General features: G+C 47.2%; 3 protein-coding genes and 1 long non-coding RNA gene across 5 annotated transcripts; 2 read left to right on the forward strand and 2 right to left on the reverse strand.

The window, feature by feature from the left end:
• Positions 1–521: 521 nt before the first annotated feature.
• On the forward strand, positions 522–13,047 carry LOC108024636 (adenomatous polyposis coli protein). The gene is made up of 4 exons (XM_017094681.3): positions 522–700; positions 4,498–8,412; positions 8,688–8,826; positions 8,888–13,047. The coding sequence occupies exons 2-4, from the start codon at positions 4,550–4,552 to the stop codon at positions 12,164–12,166; spliced, it is 7,281 nt and encodes a 2,426-aa protein (XP_016950170.1). The 5' UTR covers positions 522–700; positions 4,498–4,549; the 3' UTR covers positions 12,167–13,047.
• Positions 13,048–13,275: 228 nt separating this feature from the next.
• On the forward strand, positions 13,276–21,889 carry LOC108024660 (actin nucleation-promoting factor WASL). Of its 2 annotated transcripts, XM_017094722.3 has the most exons (7): positions 13,276–13,477; positions 14,851–15,026; positions 18,782–19,009; positions 19,072–19,698; positions 19,766–19,930; positions 19,991–20,194; positions 20,560–21,889. In XM_017094722.3, the coding sequence occupies exons 2-7, from the start codon at positions 14,910–14,912 to the stop codon at positions 20,809–20,811; spliced, it is 1,593 nt and encodes a 530-aa protein (XP_016950211.1). In that variant the 5' UTR covers positions 13,276–13,477; positions 14,851–14,909; the 3' UTR covers positions 20,812–21,889. The 2 variants fall into 2 exon arrangements, with proteins under 2 accessions (XP_016950211.1, XP_016950213.1); XM_017094724.3 differs by lacking the exons at positions 13,276–13,477; positions 14,851–15,026 and adding an exon at positions 18,652–18,684.
• LOC127011613 (uncharacterized) lies at positions 14,698–15,925 on the reverse strand. The gene is made up of 2 exons (XR_007764749.1): positions 15,768–15,925; positions 14,698–15,326 (listed from the first exon to the last, which is right to left on the reverse strand). It is a non-coding gene; the product is annotated as an uncharacterized LOC127011613 (long non-coding RNA).
• LOC108024659 (uncharacterized) lies at positions 21,798–26,163 on the reverse strand. The gene is made up of 4 exons (XM_017094720.3): positions 25,874–26,163; positions 25,668–25,814; positions 25,396–25,610; positions 21,798–25,333 (listed from the first exon to the last, which is right to left on the reverse strand). The coding sequence occupies exons 1-4, from the start codon at positions 26,051–26,053 to the stop codon at positions 22,069–22,071; spliced, it is 3,807 nt and encodes a 1,268-aa protein (XP_016950209.1). The 5' UTR covers positions 26,054–26,163; the 3' UTR covers positions 21,798–22,068.
• Positions 26,164–26,704: the final 541 nt, after the last annotated feature.

Below are 26,704 nucleotides of genomic sequence, written 5' to 3' on the forward strand. Positions count from 1 at the left end.
TTATTGAATATTTTTAGCCTTAAACGCATGTATTTAGCACTAAGAACTATAAAATTTTTTAAATTATTAAAATTAATCTTGATGGCTTTTTTGAGCGTATGGGTTGAAACTCCACTTATCTACGTGTAAATTTAAACTAGACCTTAAAATTTAAACTTAAACAACATAATAATTAAATGGTTAAAAACTACTTTTGTGCTTATTTACAGAACAATGCTAAAAAAGATCGAAATGTAACTGAAGTAACATTTTTTTCGCTTTAAAGTTAATATAAGTTTAAAGATGTTTTTTCATCAATTACTCACAGCCTTCCTATGTTACTGATATGTTATCTTAAAGTAGAGTTAAAGTAGGAGTTTTTTTTGTTCGTTTAAACTTATTTTACCTTCTAAAGTTATAATTTAAACAAATAAATATATAAAATATCGAATCAATATTATCGATATATTGTTATTTTTATACACCTTTCCCATCACTAACTATAAGAAGATTTTTCGAAAATCCATTAACGGTCACACAGTCGTCGCGGTTGGTCGCAATTTTGTTGATGATAAGCGGACTCTGGGTTCGGGCGCGTTTCGTATTTGTTTTGTCGCGAAATGAACTAAGAACTCAAATAGTAGCAATATCTCCGGGCAAAGACAAACAAAGTGATAAGCCGCGCAATGTGTCAGCTGCTGGAGAAACAGTTTTAGTCAAGGTACGCCAAAAAGAGTGGAGAATCTTCGGAGTGTGTGTGGGAGTATAGTCGCTGCCTCTTCCAATTGGAATTGTTCTTTTTTGGCCTGACAATAAAACGCAGAATGTTTACTCAATAAATGTGTACCTTATAATGGGGAAATCAGTGTGTGTGTGTGTAGGCCTGGAAGACCAAAGTGATAAAACTGTGTGTGCAAACTGCAAATTCCTGTTTTCCTGCCGATTCCTTTTACAGGAAAAATCAATAAAGGTCCCAATCAGAATGCGACTGCGCCCGAGTGTGGGTGTGCTGTGTGCTCGTGTGTGTGCGTGCTCCTTTATCAGTGGGAAAACGCACTGTGTTTTGTGTTTCTGTTGTTTCCGTTGTTGCTGCCTTCCAACAGCTGCAACGGTGATTGTGGCACGCCTAATTGATAACTATTTTCGACCACTTCCAGTGCCCATTTCCAATTTCACCGCGGGCATAATTAATCACCGCATTGAGGAAAATAGCATAATATCGGCACGCTCGATTGTTTTACACGGCTACGAGCATTGCAAACAGCAAACAGCGGAGTGAAACAACACAATTCCACACCGAATGCGCTCGTATTTAGTTTCCCTTTTACTTTTCCACAATTTACATAATCATCATCTCGCGGCGGCAGAGACACCAAAGCAACAAAAACACGTTCATTAAACCAGCTCATAAATGCCCATACGAAAATCACAAGTACACATCGACATAAATTTTAAGTAGTTTGTAGGTTTGTAGTTTTTATTATTTAATATTTTCGCGCACATTTCCCTGTGCGCCTCTGTTTAATGGCTCTGGGTTCCAGCATCACCATCCATTGGCTTTTCCACCCTCCATCCCCCTGTAAATCATCAGTTCCTCTTTCTTTGATAATTCTGCCGCGAATATTTGGTATGCAAAATGTGTGCCAAGCCAAAAGCCGCACAGTGGGTGGAATGCGCAGAATGGGGGTTAAATTGTTGATTTACTTGAGGGGTTCCAATTGAAGGTCTAAATGTATTTAATTTTTGCCTGAACCGTTCCAGGGGTTGATGGCAGAAAACCTACCCCCAAAAGGTAAAATAGATGAATGTCCGAAAAAAATTGGTTCATTCGTTCGAATAGGAGTCGGTGTTGAACCTCACTCTTTCCTGTAGTTACACCAACTTAGGCTACGATAGAAAGAATTTTTGTTGTAAATATATCAAATACAAATTAAAATCATAGTTAAATCATACACTCTATAAGGTATGGCGAAAGATTAACATTTTATTATCAAAATAAGGCCCAGATCCATTAGGTTCTATAAATACAAAACAACAGACTACCAAAAATGGTATTGATCACATCTTGATTTAATTATTCAAGTTATTAAACACCTTTAAAAAAGTTTGTCATCAAATATTTTGATTATTTGGCGGGAAGTTTCCCTTCTCCTATCAAAAAATTGATTTCCTATGTCCAAAAAAGTCTTGTCCTAAACTTTTAACTCGAAATGGTATGCGTCAAACCTCAAATGATACACACTTATTATTGAAAAGCCTTTATCTCCGCAAATTGAAAACAAAATTCGCTGACTAAAAATAAATATTTTTGACTGTTACTGCCACTGACTCACTTTCTAATCCATTAAAATACAAACAATAGTTATTTATTATAATTTTTTTTAAGCGTGGGCAGCGAACTCATTTTAATTTCTTTCGCTTCGTCCTCAATTGTTTCCATTGTGCCCGGGCTGAGGGGTCCCCTACATATGTGCCTGGCTGCCCGGTTAATGACACGAGGAGTCGTCTCTGGGGGACGGCGGAGCTCTTCGGCTAGACAAGTGACGCATATTTTCGCATTCTTGGCGGCCCTCTCGCCGGCACATGCATATGTAGTATCTCTATATGGCGGGCTGATTTGTCTAATTCGCGGATCGTTGATTCATCGAACTGCGGCTGCCCGTCTTCAGAATTCTTGGCATCGAAATCACAGATATTGCCGGGTGTTAATCGGCGGTCGAGTGGAGCCGCAGGGCCTTATCGAGCGACTGATATGGCTAGTTATAAGTGCTTACATTTGGGTTAAGGCCCAGGCAAACAATCGACGATGAATGATGAATGATTGGCCACTGCGGGCCGGTCCGGCATTCCATTCGAATGGACGCGATGGATGCATTTCCGCTGTTACACAAGCGATTTGCATTTCACAGCCACTCAAATTGCGGTTGCCACTTTTCGAGCTTTTTCCCTCTCCATAAGTTGGTCGCAATTAAAATTTGATTAATTTGCCAATTGGAGCTTGAAGGAATTGACTTGTGCGGAGCGAGAACTGGTACACGACCCGGGTCATTCCCAATCCCAAACCACTTGAAATCTTTGAGTGGGACTGGGTACACCGGAGAAATAAAAGTACCCTTTTTATACCACAGAAAGGGGAAAATCTTTTTGAAATATTAACACATTAGTCAGATATATCAATATAACCATATAAAGATTGTATTAAAAAAAGATCTCATACCAAAAACAGAATAGTATCTCCCTTAAAGCATTTTATTATGTACATATTGTTCATTTGGTAGGTGACTTTAATAACCTAATGATTTAAATATTTTCTCAAGATATTTCTGAATTCTGAGGCCTAATTTCTCCCTGTGCACTTACATATTTATGTACCTACATCTACGTCTGTCCATGCTCAATTTTACGCTACAATAACAACTAAAAAGAAGTGCTGCACCAAATTGCATTTGCACATAATTCAACGGCAGCTCAAATGAGAAATGTGTCTTCTGCTCGGTGTGTGTGGAGTGTGTGTAGCAACAACAACGGCAGTATAATATATCTGCTGGAAACGCATCTGTATCTTTTTCATGCACTGGAAATTCCGCTAACTTTCTAAAAGATGCAGCTCGAGCTAATCATGATAATGATTTAGCTGCTTGTTTGCTATTGTTGTTGGCACCACCTGAAAGTTGGGCCGATGATTAAGTTACACCGCGTTAGAGCCAGACAATCTAGAGGTTCTTCACAATAAACCGAATTCTTTTTGGGAAACCACTTGGGAAAGTATATCTTAACAAGTAGCCAGTGAACTTGAGAACCTAAGAAGTGAATTATTGAATCAATCAACCATTTTCATTCATTAGGGTTCGTAAAACAAGAACTTGAAACCTGAGATCATTCCTTTACATTTTGCTAAGTGACTTCACCCCTGCGAGATAACATTTATCGTATCAGGATTATTATATCACAGAGCTGACATACACAGTTGCCATCGATCATAAAACGAGTCATATGATCGTGATGGGTTAAGTTTAGGCGCTGTATGGACAAGTGTTTAACTAAAAATACGAATATCCTGGTCATAAGGTTCCATTCTCAAGAAAAACTGGGCACTGAAATATCATTATAACAGTTCCACAATGTCGAAAGGTTTTAGAAACTGCAATATATGAACTTATACTTAACCTTAAGATATATTTTATGTTCAACCCACTCCTACACAGTGGGAAAGTTGTTTCTCATCTTCAGTGACTAGTTGAATTTCCTTTTGGAAGCTCCTCAACCTAGCCTCCACCTTATCCGGCTGCATTGCCGAGCACTGCCCACACTGGATACGTGATATATGTACCTATCCCATGCAGCTAGGCGATTCGTCTCTATTTCAGTTTGGCTCGGCGGATTATTACAGGGTTTGGCGGGCAGAGTGTTGGAGCGTCTATAATTAGCCCACGCCCTGGTCCGGCACTAAATTTATAGCAATTTATAAAGTCTCAATTGCGCCGCCTCTCACTTCGGTTTTACCCCATCTTCTTGCAGGCCATGGAGCATTGACTCGGACCTGTGAGAATCCCAGTCCCCGATCCCCACCATGTTGGAGCCAACGCTGACGCCCGATCTGGAGGAGGGCATCGCCGGGCTGAGCCTAGACGATGTGGATGTGGACTCGGTGCCGGATCGCAAGCCCCACTTCCTCGACTACGATGCAGTGCCGCCGCCGGACTATGAGGATGGCTTTGGGGCAAGTTCCGGGGAGCAGCTCAAGATGGACAAGAAGTACGAGCGCGATGGCGAAGTCAGTGATTACGAGTTGGCCGCCAGTGGCTACACAAAGAAGGAGTTCACTCAGGACGACAACACGCTGCACTTCACCCAAAGCGGAGCTGGTCTGGGATCTGGAGCCGTGGGCAAGAAGCCGACGGCCAAGCACTTTCTGGACGAGAATCCCATTCCGCCGGACTATATGCTGGCCCAGGAGCTGCGGGAGATGAGGGAGCATCGCAGCCTGGACAGGAACTTTGAGCGGCAGTCGGCTCAGCAGCAGCAGCTGGAGGAACTGCCACCGAGGAATGGAAGTGGCTCCCCGGCCAGCGCAGGTCGTCCCTCGCGCAGCAAAGAACCATCTTACACCCTCTCCAGATTCCTGGATGGAGATTCGCCTGCTCCTGCTCCCAGGTTGCCCAAGGGAGCGGCCTGGACGACCAGCTTTGACGAGCGCTACACCTCATCGGCCGTGGAAGCCACCTTGGGCTCCAAGGTGGAGTGTGTCTACTCTCTGCTCTCCATGCTCGGCTCAAATGATCCCCTCGAAATGGCCAAAAAGTTCTTGGAGCTATCGGGAAATGCTCAAAGCTGCGCCACCCTGCGACGCTCTGGCTGCATGCCGCTCCTGGTCCAGATGATGCACGCCCCGGACAACGATCAGGAGGTGAGGAAGTGCGCCGGGCAGGCCCTGCACAATGTGGTGCACAGTCACCCGGATGAGAAGTCGGGCAGGCGGGAGGCCAAGGTGCTGCGCCTGCTGGATCAGATCGTCGACTACTGCTCCTTCCTGAAGACGCTGCTCCAGAGTGGCGGCGAGGCCATTGCCGATGACTCTGATCGTCATCCGCTGGCCGCCATCTCGTCGCTGATGAAGGTCAGCTTTGACGAGGAGCACCGGCACGCCATGTGCGAACTGGGAGCGCTGCACGCGATTCCCAACCTGGTGCATCTGGATCATGCTGTCCACGGACCCAAGCCGGAGGATCAGTGCTGCAATTCGCTGCGGAGATACGCCTTGATGGCCCTTACCAATCTGACCTTCGGGGATGAGAACAACAAGGCGTTGTTGTGCGGGCAGAAGCAGTTTATGGAGGCCCTGGTGGCCCAATTGGACTCTGCGCCGGACGATCTGCTCCAGGTGACGGCCAGCGTGCTGCGCAATCTCTCCTGGCGGGCGGACAGCAACATGAAGGCTGTGCTCAACGAGATTGGAACTGTGACGGCGCTAGCCTTGGCGGCCATGCGGAATAAGAGTGAAAACACGCTGAAGGCCATACTCTCGGCCCTGTGGAATCTCTCGGCGCACTGCAGCACCAATAAAGCGGAGTTCTGTGCTGTGGACGGAGCGCTGGCATTCCTTGTGGGGATGCTCAGCTACGAGGGTCCCAGCAAAACGCTAAAGATCATCGAGAATGCAGGTGGCATTCTGCGGAACGTGTCCAGCCACATTGCGGTGTGCGAACCGTATCGGCAGATCCTGCGCCAGCACAACTGCCTGGCCATTCTGCTGCAGCAGCTGAAATCCGAAAGCCTGACGGTGGTCAGTAACTCCTGTGGAACCCTGTGGAATCTGTCGGCTCGTTCGCCCGAGGATCAGAAGTTCCTGTGGGACAATGGGGCCGTGCCCATGCTGCGTTCGCTAATCCACTCCAAGCACGCCATGATCTCAGAGGGCAGCTCTTCGGCTCTGAAGAATCTATTGAACTTCCGACCGGCTGTCCAAAATCATCACCAGCTAGATCCCATTGCCCGCTCGATGGGTCTGAAGGCATTGCCCACTTTGGAGGCGCGCAAGGCCAAGGCACTGCAGCAGGAGCTGGGTGAGCGGCACACGGCGGAGACGTGCGAAAATCTGGACACGGGTGGAAAACCAAGCAAGGAACGGGCTTCCAGTTCATCCAGACGTCATCCGGCTGTGCCGCGTTTAACCCGCTCGGCAATGCTTACGAAGAGTGAGAGCAGGGATTCAGTTTACTCGGCCAAATCGGACTGTGCCTATGATCACCTAATCCGCTCCGCCTCAGCTTCGGATGCCCATCGCAAGGTGAAGCCCAAGATGACGGACTTTGATCTGGAAATGGAACAAGATACAGAGGCCACTGAGGAGCAGCCCATTGACTACTCTGTGAAGTACAGTGAGAATGCCACCAAGACCTCGACATATCAGGAAACGGACCTCGATCAGCCCACGGACTTTAGCCTTCGCTATGCGGAGAACCAACTTGAATCCGACATGGACATATCAGGATCGGCGGGGGCCCAAAAGAGTACCATAACACCGCCTGCTGAGACGGCTCCCGTGAAATCCGAGGGCCAAGAGATCCTGCTGATTCTGGACGACAGTGTTAAATGCTATCAGACCGAAGATACTCCTTATGTTATATCCAATGCAGCTTCCGTCACGGATCTTAGGGTCACTGCTAAAGCGGAAGCGGATGTGAAACCGGAAGCCAGGGAGGTGGCTTCCAAGGAGGGAGCTCCCAAAAAGCTGCCCAAGCTGTCGCAATGCGGCTCTGGTTCATATACCCCAGAGAAACCCATCAATTATTGCGAGGAGGGAACTCCTGGCTACTTTAGTCGCTACGATTCGCTGAGCAGTCTGGATGAGTCCGGAAAAGCCAACCAGGCTTCGGTGGGTGCTGAAGCAGAAATCAAACCCAAGTCGGAGAAACAAGAGGAGCTGGAATCCCAGCCAGCAGAGCAGGTGCTGGCTAAACCTTCTACGCAGGCCAATTCAGCTTTGGAAACCCCTCTAATGTTTTCGAGACGCAGCTCTATGGATTCTCTGGTCCACGATCCGGATGTGGACGTGGCCAACTGCGATGATAAGAGCTCTGTGGTGAGTGACTTTAGTCGCCTGGCCAGTGGGGTGATCTCCCCATCGGAGATCCCAGATTCGCCCACGCAGAGTATGCCGCAATCTCCAAGGCGCAACAGTGTGGCTGGATCAGGACCGAATGTGGACTCTCCACCAGCTGTAATCCCCGCCAGCCTGCAGCCACTGCGCAGCGTTTTCGAGGATGACCTCAGCAGCTTCAATGTGGAGCATACTCCGGCTCAATTCTCAACGGCCACCAGTTTGAGTAACCTCAGCATAGCGGACGATGAAAAGGCTCCAGCGAGTGTGGCCGAAGAGGACAACGAGGATGAGCTCCTCTTGGCCAACTGCATCAACATGGGCATGCAACGGAAGCCCGCTGAGGTTGTGAAATCCGCAGCTGTGGTCCCCGAAGTGGACGTGGCTGAGGAGACCATTCGTAGCTACTGCACCGAGGATACGCCAGCCTTGCTCTCCAAGGTGGCCAGTAACACCAATCTTTCGGCCATCTCCATGAGCTCTAATGACCCCAAGGAGGTAACCACTTCTGGTCAGGCACACATTTACGCGCATCAGCTATCCGACGATGTGTCCTCGAATGCCTCTGACTGCGGTGGAGCAGCGGGTAACCTCCTGCAGCAGTGCATCCGTGATGGCATGAAGAAACCCCTAACTGAAGCAGCTGTGGATCCCATAGCCATGCTTCGACGTGGTGGAAACCAATTGCCCGGCTACCTGCCCTCCGCCGATGAGATGAACAAGTTCTTGGTGGAGGACAGTCCTTGCAACTTCTCTGTGGTCTCTGGCCTTTCAAATCTAACCGTGGGTTCTAGTCTCGTTGGACCAGCTGTGGAGCTTAAGGAAACCGTATCGTGAGTAGTGATCTCAAAAGATCTTTGAATTTCTTTTATAAAATCATAAAGCAAGCTGTAAAAAAAACCGATGATTCGTAATTTTACTTAGAATTCCTGAATGAAAGATATAGTAGGCTCTGCTTTGATATCAAATCAAATCATCAAATTAATATTCATATTATCAAAAAATATACCTGAATAATGTTTTGCTTTAATATTAAATGGTGGTTCAAGTGAGAGAAGATGATATAAATAAAAGATAAATTGTTCTAATCCCTATCAATTCCCAACAGATCCAACGTGAATCCCAAGCCAGGATCGGATTCAAAGCCCGAAAGGCAGGAGCAAGTCCGAAGACCGCCGCATTGGCAAGACGATTCGCTGAGTTCTCTATCCATTGACTCGGAGGATGACACCAATCTACTGAGTCAGGTAATCTTTGAGCTTAAACCCAAATTAAACCCATTTTAAATGACATCCCTAATTTTTCTAGGCTATTGCCGCTGGTTGCAATAGACCGAAATCGAATCTTGGCTTCAGCTCGAACGGCAAGCGCTCCAGCTCGCTAAGCTCCTCGCAGCCCATAGCCATCAATGCGGCCACCTCGGCCGGCTCCTTGAATTCGGCGATGACAGTCCGCAAGAGCCAGCAGCAGCAGGAATCCTACAGTTCCGTGGATTCCAGCGACTCCAATGATAACCAATCAAAGTCGCTGTTTGAGCTGTGCATCCTCAAGGGCATGTACAAGTCCAAGGAGCCCGGTGCCAGGGCTCAACAGTTGCAGGAGCAGCCCATTGTAGGAGCACCCTCCGCCCAGTCGAATCCCAATCTTAAGCAATTCGACTCGTTGCCGGTTCAGCTGCCATCGGGTGGACAGCCCAAGCGTCAGCGTCATCACCACCATCACCATCATCACCGGGAGCGGGAGAGAGAGCGCAAGGACGAGAAACTGCTGCAGGAGTGCATCAATACGGGCATCTCGAAGAAGATCAACGCCGTGCCAAAAAACGTCCTGGCTACGTCTGCGGCTGCATTGGAACCGTGTCACCCAATGGCAGCTACTACATCAGCAAGTGCCCACAGCACAGCAGCTCCAGACGTAGAGCAGAAAGCGCACGCCACCAGCAATCCGCACCAGCCGCCGTCCCCGAGCAGCCCCATCCTCCCGAATCCTATCGACACCATCGCCACCGTCACCGACACAGCAAGAAGTCCAGTAGCTCCAGATCAAGGGAGCGGGAGCGCGAGTCAGAACGATCTCGAGACCGCTATTGGGTCTAAGGACCTGGACTCGGAAGATCGCTCCAGCGATGAATCGAATCAGTCCTTCATCATGGAGACCATGGTCAGGTTGGACAGTGCTCCCAACGAAACATGCATTTCTGGGGCAAGCGAGAAGCACAAGGATCCCGACCTGATGCTTAAGTCCGTCGAGCGGTTGACCATGGAGTTTGTCACCTCGGCGGAACAGTTGCGCAGCAGTAGCAACAATCACAGCAGCAGCAACAGCCACAAGAACACCAGCAGCAACAACACGTGGAACGAGCACACCTGTCCCAATGATGTGAGCTTCCCCAGCGTGAGCCAAACGGCTCCGCTTTTGGCTTCCCTAAGCCTGGATGAAGATGTCACACAGGCAAAATCGTTGCATCAGCTGGCCGAGGTCACACCCACGAATGAACAGCAGCCAGCGTCTCTAGAAGGCGAAACGGATACCCTGGTTAATGGACAACCTGACAGCTACTCCGGATCATCGGGAGGGCTCAACTTCCAGTTGGGCGGGCAGGTTCAGAACGCTGGTGTCCGATTGGAGCCACAAAGGCTGCTCTTCAACGGAACCAGTGCCTCCATGATGACCAACTCGACAATGATTGCATTTGAGGCACGTGCTCTGGCGGAAAATCTTCTCCAGCCCGCTGCTACCGATGAGGATAACACCGAGATGACCTTCAGTATGAACAGTTTGGATCTGGATAACGTGCGTCCACCATCGGGTATGGAATCGCTCAACAGCTGCTACCAGGAGCACTCCCAGCCGAGCTCGCTGCGCCAGCAGTTGCCCAGCAAGAGTCCCAGATTTGCGAGGAAAATTTTTCCCGCCAATTTGGTGGCTAGACGCGCCTTGGGCCACCTGGCGGGCAGTGCGGAGAGCGTGAACTCCAGCTGCAATCTGCTGGACAACATCAAGCCGCCCTCGTTGATGGACGAGCTGCTAGACTCCATGATCAGTGTGGATAGTATACAGTCGGAGGTGGCCGATGGCGAGCAGGATTGCAGCATGGCCACCACTATTTCGGTGTCCAACTACGAGACGGCTGCATGCGATGACCAAACGCTGACGGTCCTCCAAAGTTGCTTCGATGAAGATGAGGATGCCACGATGAACGACTACAGCTCGGCGGAATCCACGCCCAAACATGGATCCACTCCATCGCCCAATCGGCGTTCGCTCACCCCGAAACAGAAGCGACGTCTCACCAAAGATCGCTACAAGACCTACACCATAGCCACCAGCTGTGAGATGGAGGCCCTGGAGGCCAATGAAACGCTGCAGATCGAGATTGTGGAGACGCCCGTTCCTGTGGCCACGCCCTCGCCGCGTGCTAATGGCCGGAGGAGGGGCAGTGCAGAGCGGTACAAGACCCAGTTGATTGAGTGTCCTCGGGCTTTGATTCAACCCCAACCCGATGATTGCCCTAGCGAACAGCTGTCCTCCATTCGAGCAATGATGCAGCAGTTTACGTACATCACCGACATCAATATTGGACAAGGTCGGGAGACGTGCGAGGTGGCTGACCCTCCAGAAGAGGCGGGCGAATCCCCAGAGTGCGATCAAAACTCGGAGACGGAGTCATGCGATGGCCAGGAGCCCGCGCAGCTGCCTCCTCCCCCGCCAATTGTGGAAATTAAGTCCTCTGTTGCCAAACCCACAACTCTGGAACCTGCCACGGCCGTAAAATTGGTTCGTGGTCGCAAGAAGCCAGCGTACGTATCACCCTACAGCATGCAGAGTCAACGCAGTGGAGGCAGTGCCGCATCGGCCAAGAAGAAAACCCTTTCTCCCACGATTGCCAAACGCAGTGTGGTCCCTGGTGGAGCAGGGGCAAGGCTACCAGCGAAGAAGAAGCCAACGCCGCCACCGGAACCCACTCCCCCTCGCTTGGAGCGACAGGGAACCTTTGTCAAGGACGAGCCCACGAACTCCAATGTTCAGGTGCCCGTGGTGGAGGCAAAGCCAGCTCAGCAAACCAGTCCCGGTCATCGCGCCTCGAAGCTGCCGACAAAGAAAACCACAACGGGCGGTGACTCACCATCGAAAGCTGGCTCTCCCAAGAGGATTGGCGTGGCGCCAGCACGCCGAGTGACGCCCCAGAGGGCCAATACTAGTCTGCGATTAGCAGGGGCCAAGTCCCCGGCTGCATCGCGAGTGGCTTCCGCCCGGGTGTCGTGCACCACGCCTCCATCCCGCAGCAATTCCAATCTAAATGGCAGCAGTGCAGCCGCCGCAGCGGCGGCCAAGATCAATCAGGCCCAGAGCCGGATTGCCAATATCTGGAAGAGAGTGGACGAGGCCAAGACCAAGCAATCGTCAGCCAACCTGAAGTCGCAGAAAACCAAATCTTCCAATACGCTCAACGGAAATGCAGCCAAGCCGACGCTCCTGCGCAGCTCGACTTTTGATAACAGTCCCAATCCAGCAGCAGCAGCAGCTGGGGGAGGAGGAGCAGTAGCAGTCAAGTCAAAGTTGCCGGTGGTGGGAGCCCGGAAGTAAAGGGAACTTTAGTCAGGAGAGCAATGTTTCCGCTTACCTTACATAATCACAAATTAGCCAGGTTTAAGAGATTCTCGGAGTGGAGTCTGGACTGAGAGGACTGTATTTGACACGCATTTTTTAGGAACGGAACACGCACAGGTCCACATCCACAAGCAGAGCTAAAGTCAGAGTTAAAATCAAAGAGTTTTTAGGATAGGAGGCAATATACATACTTATACTATGTAACCGACATACTACTCTCCTTTTACTTTATACACGTAGTCCCTAAAACCTTTGTAAGCAACCAGTCTAGCATAGAGTTAGCGCAAACTCCTAGTAACTTCAAACTAATCCAAGTCACAGTCAGATGGGGGGCCACCGAGCTCCCGATCGTGTGTAGCCAAATGTATTGCATATATACACTAGATCAGGCCTTTCAACATGTGTACAATATACGCGATTTGACACATTAATATTAAACTCGGTCTCCAAAACTGGGTTAATTAGGAAGGGTTTACCAAGTCCAATATGTATTCTGATTATACTTTTACACTTAGTTAGAGGGCTTTTCCCGGAACTGGGGAGATACTTGAATTGCACATCTGTTTTTCGAAACGGACCTGAATTGGGATTATTTTCTAAGTTTAATATGCCCCTGGCTTCCTTATGCAAACACCAAATATCTGAAGAGAGAGAAAAATCACCTTTTGTAGTCACAGCTTTTTAAGTATTCTTTTATATGATTTAGCTACTTAAGGGTAATCGTTTTAGAAAACAGCTTTTGTATTAAGCCAATCATTTGCGTTTTAGTTTTTACCGATCCAATGCGATTATTAACCATTTTTAATATTAATAAATCGAAATATGCTTTTTGTCAATAAAAAATTATATGAAATTTATTCTGGATTGTATTATTTGCGTCGATTCATGAGATCTTTGAAAATATTTAATTTAAGAGGACCTAGATTTGAAACGGTTATTGGGATGGACCTGTTGTGAGGGCTGTGTCTCCGCTGTGCTAGCAAAGACACCCACCAACCATTTCAGCGTTACCGTTTGTAAGATTTTCGGTATTTTCCATTTGTGTTTTGGTATGTTTGCGAATATACCGAAAGCAACCCAGGGATATTCGATAAAGAATAGCTGAGTGCCAAATAAACAAACTAGCAGTACGTCCGCGAAAAGGCGAATCTTCCCGGAGAAAACAACGAGCTCGCTTTCTAACACCATGCTGTCGATGACGCGGACGCGCGCACAGTAGAGCCTCCCCGTCAAAGAACCCGGAGACCGCAGGGCCAGAAACTACAGGCAGCGTGCAGAGATTTTCTGGTGTGTGTTGTGTGGGAAAAAAAGAAACGCAAAGAAAAGAGTGAAAAAGTGCACGAAAATAAGGCAAAAAATCAATGGGTGACCCCCCCCAGCCTGGGAAACTCAAGTCGCAAGCCCCGAGCGCCCCCCGAGACCTTGAGACCCCGTCGTCGGACCCACACCCTGGCCATCCACACGGCCACATATGTACTTTCCACCAGCAGCAGCGTCTATTTACATTTTCACCCCACCTGGCGCAGCGGACAGGTGTTGTCACAGTCCTGCGATTTGCGAGTGGAAATGGAGTGGCCAGGGCCAAGGGCCGCATGTTGGGTAACCCAGACCAGTGTGCATGTATCACAGAAACATGCGCAAACCTAATCAGTGCCTTTCGCCAAAGATAAGGGCTCTTTTTCGAAGAGTCGCTGCTGCTGGTCTTGCCCACACACTCGAACGCAGCTGGCTGGCTGACTGTTTCCGATTTCCAGCTCTCTGGGGAACCGTGACTCAGACCAGCCGATACGATCCGCTCGCGGCCCCATCATAACCAGCTACATCGTCATAGCCAACGGCAGGTCTCTCGCTCGCTCGCGCTCTTGGCCGTAATTCGGGTTGAAAAACCATTCGAAACCCCAAAGACAATACGGCCCATCGGTTCGAAACCCCAGAAATTCCAGGGCGAAATACAGTTGTGGATCTTTCCCCCAGACAGTGGCACCTCCATAACTCAAACGCCCTGTAGATCGACTCTTCATTCGCCATACACTGTGAAAAACAAAAGTTCAAACAATGACATTAATCGTTCAAGTTTGACTTAAATAACTCAGTAAAAACTGTAATAGAGATCTATAGATTTCAATATAAACTATAGATCGAACAATAACATTATTTATCTGGGTTACTCAACAAGTTTTCGCTTTAAAACAATCCAATACAACCCAAATTCCATAACTCAAACCCTGAATTACTCAATACACTGTCGAAATATTAAGTTCCAAGACAAGATAACTCTAAATTTCCGAAACCCAGTTAGATTTATAGGATCTTATAATCCATAGATCGAACAATAACATAACTCATCGAAGGGTTATACACGTTTTGGATCCAAAATTTCGATCCAAAACAACCCAATTTCCATAACTCAAACCCTAAATTACTCAACGCACTGTCGAAATATGTGGTTCCAAGACTCGTTACCTCGATAACTCCAAATTTCCAAGCCCCAGTTCGGTTTATAGGAGTTCGACTGTAATTTTGAGTGGCTTTATTGTTATCATCCTTCTTTTTTCGGGGTCGCCTGTGTATTGTGATATTAAATTAATACATTTAGCTTTTGTTCATTTGCGTATTGTTTTCGCCATACAATAACGAGCGTGTTGTGTCGCACTGTGCAGGGAAACCAGCCCAGATCCCCAGATCCAGCTCCAGACCCAGATCCATCGACTCCGGCCAGATGAGCAGCGGTATGAGGTCGCAGGACGGTCCGCGGGCGAAGGTCAATGCCGCCAGCACGCTGCTCACCCAGGAGGAGAACGAGGCCGTCTTCAGGCTGCTGGGCAAGAAGTGTCAGGTGAGTGCTGGTGATGCATAATCACTTCCCCCCAACGGGGTCCGATTAATAATTAGGCAATGACACGAGTGTAATTCCTTCTCCCCCGCCGCATAAATCCCAGAGCTTGATGAAGCACTTCCTGCGGCTCAAGTGGCGTCGCCCATCATGTGCGAATATTATGCGCCGCTTCGCAGAACCTCGGTAACCCTATATCATCCATCGGTCGACAGCTGCTGCTGGCTTGTTTACCCAATTTCACTTAGCATAATCTAATGGTTTCTGGTTCCAGTCGGTGATAAGGAGCGGGAACCTAAAGAACTTTTAAAATTCGGAAAAGAATGTTTATAGAAATATTATAATGAAATGCACTTTGAAAACTAAAAGGTTCCTAACTATTTTGCAACTGGGATTCTCTCCGCCTTTAATCTTAAAGTAAAGAACTATTTATTTTTATAGCTGGGAAGTCTAGTTGACTCAATGCAGATAGCCATTAAAATTAATGAGCATACTGCTCTTCAAAAAAACAAACATGAATCATTATTACAAAGCTGTTCTATTGGCCTTATAGATAAAAGAAAATAAACCAATTTTCATGCAGAACCATAAAGCAATGAATAATATATTATTATCGTCTCAATGTATCTTTTTCTTCAATGCATTACCTTGTAATTTCCCCTGAATCCCTATTACAAGTAAATACAGATTTTCCTGCGCTGCTAGAACCATTCGTTAGACTTTGCTGGCATTACTAATATTTACCTATCATTGCTAGTACTCTATCAGCAACTGGCTCAAACGCAATTGTTTGCACTTCTTGATTAGTTTTTTATACTTTTTACTCCATTTTCCCGCACTTTATTGGTGTGCCAAGGCGAATTCTGGTGCAAAATGAAAGAGAAACCTGAGCCTTTGGGTTCTGCGCCTCATTGGGTCGCCGCGATAAGTCGCTTGTTATTTGGGGCCCTGCCTTATCTTATCAATCCATCCGCCCGATGCGAATCACCGGCCAATGCCAAGTGCGATAAGAATGCCCTGAAACTGGCGTGGAAACTCGGAATGTGACCATTAACGGCGGCCGTTATTCGGATAATTATGGTGTGCACAACATGGGAAAATCGCTCATTTCGACTCGCAATTCACGCTTTGCTAATTCGCAACTTTCCATTGACAAAACGCATTTCCAAATGCATTTGAACCCGGCCAAAGTAAGGCAGCTAACCGCCGCTTAAGGTAGTTAGCCCCTCCATGTTCATGCAGAAAAAACCCACTCACTTAGGACCATTTTTAATATTTTTCCTCATAGTTTATTGACCACAATTACTACTTATAGAGTCTCTGTTTTAATGGTATTATCAAGGGATCTTGAAATGCCCCACTCTCTGAGATAAGTAAAAGATTACCTAAGACCAAGCCTTAAAAAGTCTATACATAGTGTACTGAGAAATACTGCTTATAGGGTCACTATTTTGTTGGAATGTAATTCCAATCTATAAACTATATGCATAATCCCAAATGTTTTGGAAATGCCTTTCTTTCTGAAATAAAGAAAAAGATTACCTGCTATTTTTTAAGAGCAGGCTGTATCATACCATCAATCACCGTACTATATCTGGTTTTCCGCGTATCGTATACTCCCTGCCTTTTGTAGGGGATGACATAGTGTCACATTCATCGTGTGATAACACTCAAAGCTCCAGCTTAGTAAACCCGATGTTGTTATTGTGGTTTGCCAGTCGTTTGTCGCAACATTTGCTCGCATTTATTTGTATACACTTATTTAACGCATTTTTCTGCACAAGCCGGACTTTCTAATGTTTGCATTTTGCCAGATCCAAAGCTGATAGCTGAATAATTAGTTGATTTTGATTACTTTCCAGAGAAAAAAAGAATTTCCCAACAACGGAAGTGGCAAAGTGTTAGGCTGACTCATTGTATACACAAGTTTGTTAAAAATCTAGAAATAGCATTGGCATTCTTTAAATATATTGCGAATTAAGTGGTGGCTATAGATAGCTAGATAAATGCTTATTTATAAGGTGACATAATGAAGAGACCACAGGGCGTATGGGTATTTTTACCGCTTGGCCCATTTGGGTTTATTTAAACCGCTAAGACCCCTGGCCCATCCCCTTAACCCCTCTGAGGCCCCCCTTTAACCCGCTTTTTGCTGGCCAACGTTCGGTGGCAATGACCACTTTTTGTTGCCGCTGGTTTTCCATCGATTTTAATGCTTTTCAAAAGAAACAGCAGCTTGTACGTAGAAGGCAAGACATCATTTTACAATGCTACTTATGTGTGTCCACACTCGAACGCGGCGAGTAAAAATCCGAAGCTAAGCATCCAATAAAAATTCAAATGTTCACAAATTCGCACTTGCCAGATATTCAGATACAAGTTGTGAGCCGTGCGCCGTGCGAATGTGTGTGGGCTGGAAAGCATCCACATCCACATAGAGCTTTATAAAATCCACTGGATCGTCAATGTCTCTTTCTCTTTTATTTGAGCCAAAGGTCAGCTGCAAACGCTTCTGCATGGCCATTGCCCATCCACCCATCTACCCATCCATCCATCCGTCCATGCGTCCATCTCTAATGTCCATTAATTGATAATGTTGGATTACTGTTCGGCTGTTCAGCTGTTCGGCTGCAGTGTTTCAATTACCAGCACGTAACGCTTTTTGGATCAACGCCATCAATTAGTAAAGAGGGTCAGTCTCTGGCCTCGGTCAAATGCCAAATGTTAGGGCCACAAATCACACACTCACTTTTATCGGCCTTTAAAGAGCACGAGTAATTTCCGTGTCCTTGCTGGGGAAATGTGCACGAAATTAAGAACGCTTTGCCTTGACTTTTTTGGCGGCAAAGCTTATTTTATATTATACTTTTGGCAAGTGTCCTCATGCGGCAATTCTATGGCATCCTGCACTTTTCCATCTGTCGCCAGTGTTTCCTGTCTGGGTCATAAACGACGTCTTCCATCGCAAAAGGGGCACACGGGAAACAATTCTTCATCAATAAGAACTTCTTTTGTATCCGAGTTTTATATCATACTTGTACATAATCAAGAAGGAACTGTTCTTGATAAAGGAACCCAATATTAAGTTAGGAAATAGTATATTTCTGTTTTTTCTGTATATATAATAGACTCAATTTAATAAAGGAATATCTAAAACAAATAACATTTAATGAAAATATTTGAGTTCCTTATAAATGCAGCCATTATCAAGATGGAACTTTTCTAGACAAACACTCTTGAAAGTGAACTTTGAAAATACCCTTTGTTATAGAACAGATCTTGTAATATACTCCGTTTTTCCCTGTGCACATTATGTGTTTCCGTTGCACTTCAGCAGTATTTGCACCGATCGGCGGAGAGGTCTCCACTAGACTAATGTCCAGCGACTAGACTTACGCCCTCCATCAACCGGAGCTACGTGCTCCCCATCTTAAGCGGCGGCAGTGGCCATCCAGCCAACTCCCGGCTGCAGTTGCTGCAAGAGCTGGCCAGGGCAGGCTAATCGGTATTCAAAAGAGTCAACACTCAGTGGGGGCCATCGACTCGGCCTGGCCAGAAACTAGCGAAACCGAAAGTCAGATGAGTTTTTCAGCTCGAGCGCGACAGTTCATTGAGTTCGCTGCGGATTGATAGTTGCATTCAAATGAGGCGCAAACTGAAGGTGTTGGAAGGCTTTTGTTCGGCCGCATTAGATAATCGCCCGGGGGCCTTTCTATCGATGGTCATAACGCAATCTTTTGTGCTTGCTCCACTTTCAGACGCTGAACACCGCCGTGGTGCAGATCTACAAGACGGAGGGCAGTGCCCATGCCCACTGGAAGAAGCGGCACACGGGAGTCGTCTGCTTTGTGAAGGACAGCGCCATACGATCCTACTTCATGCGAGCCTACTGCCTGATCAAGAACGAGCTGATCTGGGAGCACGAGATCTACGATGGCATGCAGGTGGTCAAGTCGAGGCCCTTCCTCCTAACCTTCGAGGGCAGTGTAAGTATTTCTGTCAATCCCTTTTTAAGAAGAGTATCCTTTACTTTATAAATACTTTTCAGGATGGTCATGTGGGTCTGAACTTTGTCTCCGAGGAGGAGTGCGACTCTTTCTTCCGCATTGTGGACGCCACCATCGAGACGCGCAACCGGAAGCGGCAGGAGAAGCGCAACCGGCAGAAGAGCCAGCAGGCGCCCAATGCTCCACTGCCTGCGGTGCAGCGGGAGCCGGCCAGGCCACCGCCCATGCAGGGCGGTTTCTCCGCCACGGATGGCGTTCAGTTGCGCAACAACAAGATCAACTCGGTGACACTGACGCCGGCGCCAGCGCAGTCGAAGAACTTCCTGTCCAGCAGCTTTGGCATGGGCAACCAGGCGAAGGACAAGAAGCGCAAGGTGACCAAGGCGGACATCAGCCAGCCGACGAACTTCGTGCACATCAGCCACGTGGGCTGGGATGCGGACAAGGGATTCGATCTGACGGGCAACGAGAACGACCAGGTGCTGAACGAGTTCTTCCTCAAGGCCGGTGTCTCCGAGTCGGAACTGAAGGATAGGGACACACGCGCCTTCATCTACGACTTTATACAGAGCAACAATGTGTTGGCCTCTGTGAAGCAGGATAGCGTGGAATCCCCGACAGAAACAACGCCTCCCATGCCGCCACCGGTGCCAACCCGTCATCCTTCTGTGAGTGCTCTCCTGAAGTTATTAAGCATTACAGAAATTATTCCTCCTTTTCATCTAATCCAATCAGAATGGCAACCAAAGAACTGCACCTCCGCCGCCGGCGAGACAGCCACCGCCGCCAGTGCCCGTCACTGTGCCGGGCGCCTCGCGAGCTCCTCCACCACCTAGCAGGCCACCACCCATCAGCTCCGCACCACCACCGCCGCCGCCAGTCAGTGCGCCCGTCGTAGCGGTAAGTCTCTAATCTTGTGCCGATTAAAATGGACAACCAATAATTGCTTTTCCATGGCAGCCCCCACCACCACCGCCGCCACCACCAGCAGCCGCGGCGGTGCCACCACCACCGCCCCCGCCCATGCCAGTGGGAGAGATCCCCGTCATCACGACCACGCACGCACCCAATCAAGCAGCCCGGCCAGCAGCTCCCGCCGCTCCAGCGGCTCCAGATCCACGCAATGCACTCATGGACGCCATACGCAAGGGAACCCAACTGAAGGTGAGTGAACGGGCGGTTGATTGGTTCGTAGTGATTAACACTCACTTTATTACTACATTTCATTTAACAAAAACGAATAGGTGTTTTAATAGAAATTGTTTAATAATGATAAGTACTAAAAATAATACAAATAATTATTTTAATTTATAGTTAACTAATATAGGACTAATACAATGAAAGTTATCATAATTAATTTGGCATTCTTATAAAAATCGGAAACAATTAAAATATAAATTGATATGACATCTAAAGCACAGATCTTTTAGATGGTTATTATTATTATTTGAATACTTCAGTGATTTTTTTTGTTTTAAAAATGCATAATACTAACTCTAAAATTATTTTTATGTGACTTCTCCCAACAGAAAGTGGACACTGCTGCCCTCAGCACTGGCAGTGGCGATTCTCGCAGCGATCTGATGAAGGACATCCGCCAGGGCACCGTCTTGAAGCCGGCCAAGGAGCGAGAGCTGGGAAGCCAGCGGAACAGCGAAAACGGAGGCGGTACCGACGCCCTGGCTGATGCACTGCGCCGGGCGCTGGCAGCACGTGGCAACGCCATACACTCGGACGAGGACGAGACCGAGTCGTCGGACAACGAGGGCGAGTGGGACTAAGGGAGCTACGGATGACACGATGCGATATGGGGGCAGGCAGACACTATTCCAAATATAAGCAATAATTTAATTCGTGCTTTGGCATTTTGGTTTATCGTTGGATAAATCCCTGTAAATACTGTTAGTGAATTTTCATACCTCTTTAATTTAATTGTATGAGTTTAACAAACGCGAAAAGTACTAAAGGATAATCACAAATTAAGAACGTTTTATCAGCATTTGCCCGCTTTCGTTTGTTCCGAATCACATTTGCATGCATATCCATAAAGCTGCTCAATTAAATATGAACGATCATAATGATATAAATATATGTTCAGACTACTGTGCCAAAAACTTGAGAACACCAAAATGTAAAACGAGTTTGTGAAAACCTAGAAATTCACCTTGTCTGCGAACTGAAAAACTGTAAACTGAGCGATAGAAATTTATTATAGTGAATATATTTTATAAATCTATAACAAATGGAAAGGATCAAAGGAAATATAAACTGTGACTACGACGCTTAATGGAGCCACAGTTGAGAATTATTCAAATACAATATTTAAACTAATAGATTTGCCCGCAATTAACCATATACTAAATTTACAAGTTTGCTCAGTAATAATTCACTACTTGTTGAAATAATAATTAACTAATGTAATACGTGTGGCTAAACCAATCAAATAGGCGATGTATCCAATTCATCTCGACCACCAGGCTTCCTCGGGATCAGATGGGTCCGCTAGGGCCGTCTAGTACATCCAGTTACGCCCAATCGATTAATGACCTAGTAACTCATAAGTATTTTCTTTTTAGTTCGAGTGCATTTAATGCAAACTTGTAGTCATTTTTCTTCTGTGTGTTTGTATTTAAATCAAGATTACGTATTTGTATGTTTTTTCGTGACATTTTCGAAACAACTAAACCCAATAAGCTTGTCAGAGCGAGAAATTTATGTGGATCAGATTTTGGATTAATATGTACGCATGTCTAAAGAGTTTTGTGCGATTTATGTATTTCAATACATATTACTTACATATGCTAATATATAAGCCATTAATTTATGTAATAAAGTTGTGTATATCTAACTTAAAACTAATGCTATCCGTAAAAAGTTTATTCGCAATCCATGGTATAAATTATAAGCTCGGGCTGTTGTCGCTCCGATTCTGCGCAATTACCAAAGCATGATTTACCATTCCTTACGTATTTACAATTTTGAACTGAGGAAAAACATGCAATCGTATATTGGGTATGGCCCTATCAGCTAACCGTAGTCTATTGATTTACGTTTTCCTGAGCCCCGAGCGCATCATCTTGCAGTTCGCGCTCGATGTTGGCATTATTATTGTTCTCGGCGATTTCGTTGATATTGGAGTCGTCGTTGGCCTGGCAGCGGAGTGGCCGCTGCTCCTCTTGATTCAGGTCCTGCTGCTGCTCATTTATGCGATTCTCAGTCTCCTCAATCGGCCCGGCCGAGGGTCCCGGTGGCATCTCCTCCAGTAAGGCCGGCTGCTCCTCGAGGAACAGTAGCTGCCCATCTTCCACAGGAGCCTGTTGCTGCTCCGAGAGCTCATGGTTGAGCACATTCTGCTGCTCCTCGTCGCATGTGTAATTAATTTCTATGTTAGCTGCATCGCACGTGGGCATGGCCTGTGCTTCACTGTCTTTGGGAGCATTAAGGGAAACTGTTACCAGAGAGTCTACATGGCCTGGTTTTTTGGGGGATTCCGAGGGTTCATGAGACAAGTGTGAATGACTGGGTTCAGCGGTGCGGTTCTCAGGTATATCGATTCCAAGGTTACGCGGTGTAGAGCTTCCACTTGGTAGGGATTCATTTTCGTTACCGACGGGTGGATCATCAATAAGCAAAGGAGCACAAGGGTATTGATTCTCAGCAGGAGAAGCTGACTCTTCTTCAAGATTAGAGCCACCGTTTGCTATGGAGACATCTTCAACAGCAAGGTTGGAGGATTGAAGTTCGGCGCCAAGGTGGGAAGTATCCTCATCGTTTGCTGCAGTTAGAGGAATTTCATGGTCAGGTACCAAAACTGCAAGAGACTGTCTTCCATCTTCAAGGATGGAGGGCGCATCCACCAAAGGCTGGGTCTCTATAGCCGTGAGCGGTTCAGCTTCGAGATTTCCGTGGAATTGATTGACCGCTTCAGAAGGTATGTCTTTTGCAGAAGGCGATGGACTTTCCTGTGTACCGGATCGATGCTCATCTGCTAAAGATTTGCTTTCGCTGGCAAGGGGCGAAGGGTTTTCAAAGTTCGAAGCATAACCTCCAACTTCTTCCGAAGCGGCTTGACTGCAGATATTGGTTATGACCAAGCTAAATCCAGGGGCCTGTGGCTTTTGCGGAGTTTGCGGTGGAGTTTCTTCGGCTGGCAATGCAACTAAAGCCTCTGTGTCCATTCTCACTGGTTCCACTTGTAATCTGTGTGAAGTCTCCTCCGGCTCCTGCTCGCCTTGGGGTTCCAAAGGTGGCAGCTCGATTTCACGATAGATGCGCACTTCTTCGTCCTCCTCTATAGCTTCCTCGGCTTCGTCGGCCGATGATGCACTGTCCTCGTTTCCATCGTCGTCGCCGCCATCGCCCTTATTTAGTCCGTTACAAAGCATGGGCTCTGACTCAGAAATATCCAAGTCCTTCTCCTGTTTTATATTTAAGTTATTTAGATCTAAACTTTTAATGTAGGCATCTTCCTCCTCCATCTTGTCGTTGTGATTAATCTCTTCGGTGTTGTCTTGTTGCTCCTCTGGCTCCTCGTCCCCATAGCCCCGATTTCGCGGCTCCGGCTTGATGGAAACATTCGGAATCATGTTAGCTGCCGACTCGCCACTCACCACAGCTACGATCTGCGGCAGATGAGTCTGCTGCGGAGGCGAAGGCACCTTCCGTTGAGCTCCTCCAGTGCTTTTGCGTGCAGTGGACTTTACGGGCGTAACCTTCGGCGGGAACTTCTTTTTCAGCTGCTCGTCCGCCTGAGGTTCATCGGCAGTGGCTTCTTGGGCCCTCTCCAAGGGCATTGCCTCTTCTGCCATATCCACGCCACTGGCCACATGTGAGATCTGCATCATACGATCAAGCTCCATGCGATTGGGCTTAACATCTTCCTGCGGAAGGGCCATATCGTCATCATCTCCCTCGCGTTGTTGGTTTTCATTGAAATTGCTCTCGAACTGCGTCATGGGAATAGTGGTCATGACAGTGGCCTCGGGAGGATAATCGACGGGTTCTTGTTTGATTCTAACCGCGGGCTGCTGATCCTGAGATTCTGTTCGACAGTTTTCTGCCTCCGCCGGTGCCTCCTTCTCCCGTTCCTTGTGCTTCCGTTTCTTTTTCTTTTTGATGCTTCTGCCAGATGCCTGGCCCGCCTCATCCAGTTCATCTATAAGCGAAGAGTTCAACTTTCCGTGATTCTTCGTTATTTTAAGCTTAAGCTTCAAAGGCTCCTGCTTCACGCCCATCTGCTTGTCATAGGCATCATCCTCAGGCTCCTGTTTGACCGATACACTAGGCACATCGTCACTGGCAGAGGCTGTAACAGTAGCTTCAGCGGATTGCCGTTCCAGGGCCTCCTCTGTTTGTGCTTCCTCTTCACTGTCATCGTTTGCCGCCCGGAAATCGTCTTCAAAACCAGGTGGTTCATCCGGCTCGGGTTCGCTCTCGGCCTGCTCTGGCGCTGGTCCCGTGTCATTAATATGCACCTCCGGCTCATGCTTGATGCTGACCAGGGTGCTCATCGTGTTCTTGAGCAACTGGTCCATTCGCTTTAAGTAGCTCTTGGACGAAACCCTTTCGCTATTTCTGCTTTTGGTGGCACCCAGTCGATTTTCTCCAGCCGAAGCCCGCAGCAGAGGTGATGACAGGCGCTCCAGGACTACAACCGGAAGCATGCCCTCATCTATCACGAAATCCGGCGGCACAGTGGTGGCCGGGGGAAGGCCCAGCAGCTCTTCCTCTACCTCATTCGTGATGCGCATCTGGGCCTCATTGGTCACCGTCTCGGGCATGATGTGCTTCGAGTGATTGAGATAAATCTTCGCGCAGGTTGGGGCATGGCGCATGTAGGCCGCTTCGGTGTTTAGGGCGCGACTGCAGCCGCCACACTTGCGTTTGCGGATGGCACAGCGGTGAGTGTTGTAGAAGAAGTTCGTGACGAAGGTCTTCTTGCACAGCGGACACTCCCGGTCCAGGACGAGCAGCTGGACGGGCGTGGGCGGTGTGTGCTCGCGCATGTGGCGCGCAAAGGCATAGGCATTGGCAACGCTGGTATCGCACACGGGACACTTGTAGGGCGTCTTCGAGAGCTTGTGCCACAGCTGATGGGCTCGTATGTCGCTCTGGTTGTGGTGCGTCTGGTTGCAGGCGTTGCACATGTAGCGGGGTATAGAGGGCACATGCACCAGACTCTTGTGCTCGTCGGCCAGCTCCTTGCTGAGGAACTTCTCCCCGCAAACGCTGCAAATGGACTTGCGGCCTACTTTTTTCCATGCACCCTTGAGGCTGCTCTCCGATTCAGCGGGCTCCTCTTTGCTGGAGTTGGAAAAAGAAGCGTGTTAACTAAAAGGAACCTTATCAAGGCTTATTATAGTTACATTTCAGGCTCTGTTTTGGGCTGTAAGTGCGCCGTTTGTGCAGGCTGCAGCTTCTGCTTCTTGTGCCACACAAATGGCTCCTTCTTGACCGGCTGCTTGGGAATAAGGTTACTCCTTGGCCAAGTCGTATCGTCACCCTTACGCTTCCTGCCGCGTTTGGCAGCTGCTCCAGAAATGTGCGATTCCTCCTTAACCATGGGCCTAAAATCCATGAGCTGTGGTGGGGGTAAAATAATGTCATTAACTTCAATAAATATATATAGGTTACAAACCTTTGCAGGCTCTATTTGCTTCAGTCCCAGCAGGTTTCTAGTTTGCTTATTGGTGGCATAGCACATTTCCCGAAACTCATAAAAATCATTGATTTTATCCACGCACTGGCTGCACATTGTCTGTGGCATTTTGTCGTCCACGGACACCTGCAAAGGGAAAGGGCGTTGGTTCACCTGGGCAAGGATTAACTTGAGTAGCCACTCACCGTGAAGCCCACCAGTTCGTAGATCTTCTGGGACATTCTGGGCTCGTCCAGGTCGATAGGTTCGCCCTCATTTGGCAGCAGTATGTTCACTTTTTGGGGATTGTCAATGCCGCACAGCCGACAGATCTTGCAGAGATTCGCCTTGAGGGCCGCGTCGATCTTGAAAGCGAACCGTTCCATCTTGGCCGGATCCCAGGGGCTTGTCTTAAAAGGCTTTTATCAACGGCTATTCGGCATGGCTAATTGTTTTATCTCAGGTTGAACTTGCATTTTGTTTATTCCACTTTACCTTCTCAACACTGCGAGAAGTGTTGGAAAAAATCAATGGGACATCGATAGCATCGATGCTTTTATATCGAATTACGGTAAATATTTACTGGTTTTATTTGATGTTTTCCAAAAAAAAATTGGTTAAAAAAATTGAAAAATTAAAAAAAATGTAAACATAATTAATTTGTTTGTAACCAGTCAGGATTTAATGTTACTATTGAAAACAAATACTCAACTTTAAAAGCTATAATCTTTCTCTCCAAAGGATCAAAAAATTTTAAAAGATAACAACTCATGTTGATAAAAAAATGATCTTCCGTTTCCTTTGTTTATAGCTAAACTTATAATAGTTATTTAAATAATTTAATTTTAAAACAAATTTAAACAAGACCAGACGTGCCTATTATAGATCTTTTATGTTTTATAACTTATAACTTAAAAAGCTTATGCTTTTATTTTCTTCATCCTAAAAAAATATGTGCAACGGTGCACAATTTAATAACACAAAAATAATAATAATAACATCCATTGATTTGCTTTAAAGTGTTTTTATAGTGCTGT

Source organism: Drosophila biarmipes, chromosome 3R (genome assembly GCF_025231255.1).
Source record: "Drosophila biarmipes strain raj3 chromosome 3R, RU_DBia_V1.1, whole genome shotgun sequence".
Classification (NCBI taxonomy): Eukaryota; Metazoa; Arthropoda; class Insecta; order Diptera; family Drosophilidae; genus Drosophila; species Drosophila biarmipes.

What these genes read in the sequence shown, in the direction of transcription:
- LOC108024636 (XM_017094681.3), top strand. Translation starts at nt 4,550, where the DNA reads ATGTTGGAGCCAACGCTGACGCCCGATCTGGAGGAGGGCATCGCCGGG. An exon ending in GAGCTTAAGGAAACCGTATC is followed by an intron (nt 8,413 to 8,687) that starts GTGAGTAGTGAT and finishes AATTCCCAACAG; the next exon opens with ATCCAACGTGAATCCCAAGC. An exon ending in ACACCAATCTACTGAGTCAG is followed by an intron (nt 8,827 to 8,887) that starts GTAATCTTTGAG and finishes TAATTTTTCTAG; the next exon opens with GCTATTGCCGCTGGTTGCAA.
- LOC108024659 (XM_017094720.3), bottom strand. Translation starts at nt 26,053, where the DNA reads ATGGAACGGTTCGCTTTCAAGATCGACGCGGCCCTCAAGGCGAATCTC. An exon ending in AGCAAATAGAGCCTGCAAAG is followed by an intron (nt 25,611 to 25,667) that starts GTTTGTAACCTA and finishes CCCCCACCACAG; the next exon opens with CTCATGGATTTTAGGCCCAT. An exon ending in CCCAAAACAGAGCCTGAAAT is followed by an intron (nt 25,334 to 25,395) that starts GTAACTATAATA and finishes TTCCAACTCCAG; the next exon opens with CAAAGAGGAGCCCGCTGAAT.
- LOC108024660 (XM_017094722.3), top strand. Translation starts at nt 14,910, where the DNA reads ATGAGCAGCGGTATGAGGTCGCAGGACGGTCCGCGGGCGAAGGTCAAT. An exon ending in TGCTGGGCAAGAAGTGTCAG is followed by an intron (nt 15,027 to 18,781) that starts GTGAGTGCTGGT and finishes CTCCACTTTCAG; the next exon opens with ACGCTGAACACCGCCGTGGT. An exon ending in TCAGTGCGCCCGTCGTAGCG is followed by an intron (nt 19,931 to 19,990) that starts GTAAGTCTCTAA and finishes TTTCCATGGCAG; the next exon opens with CCCCCACCACCACCGCCGCC.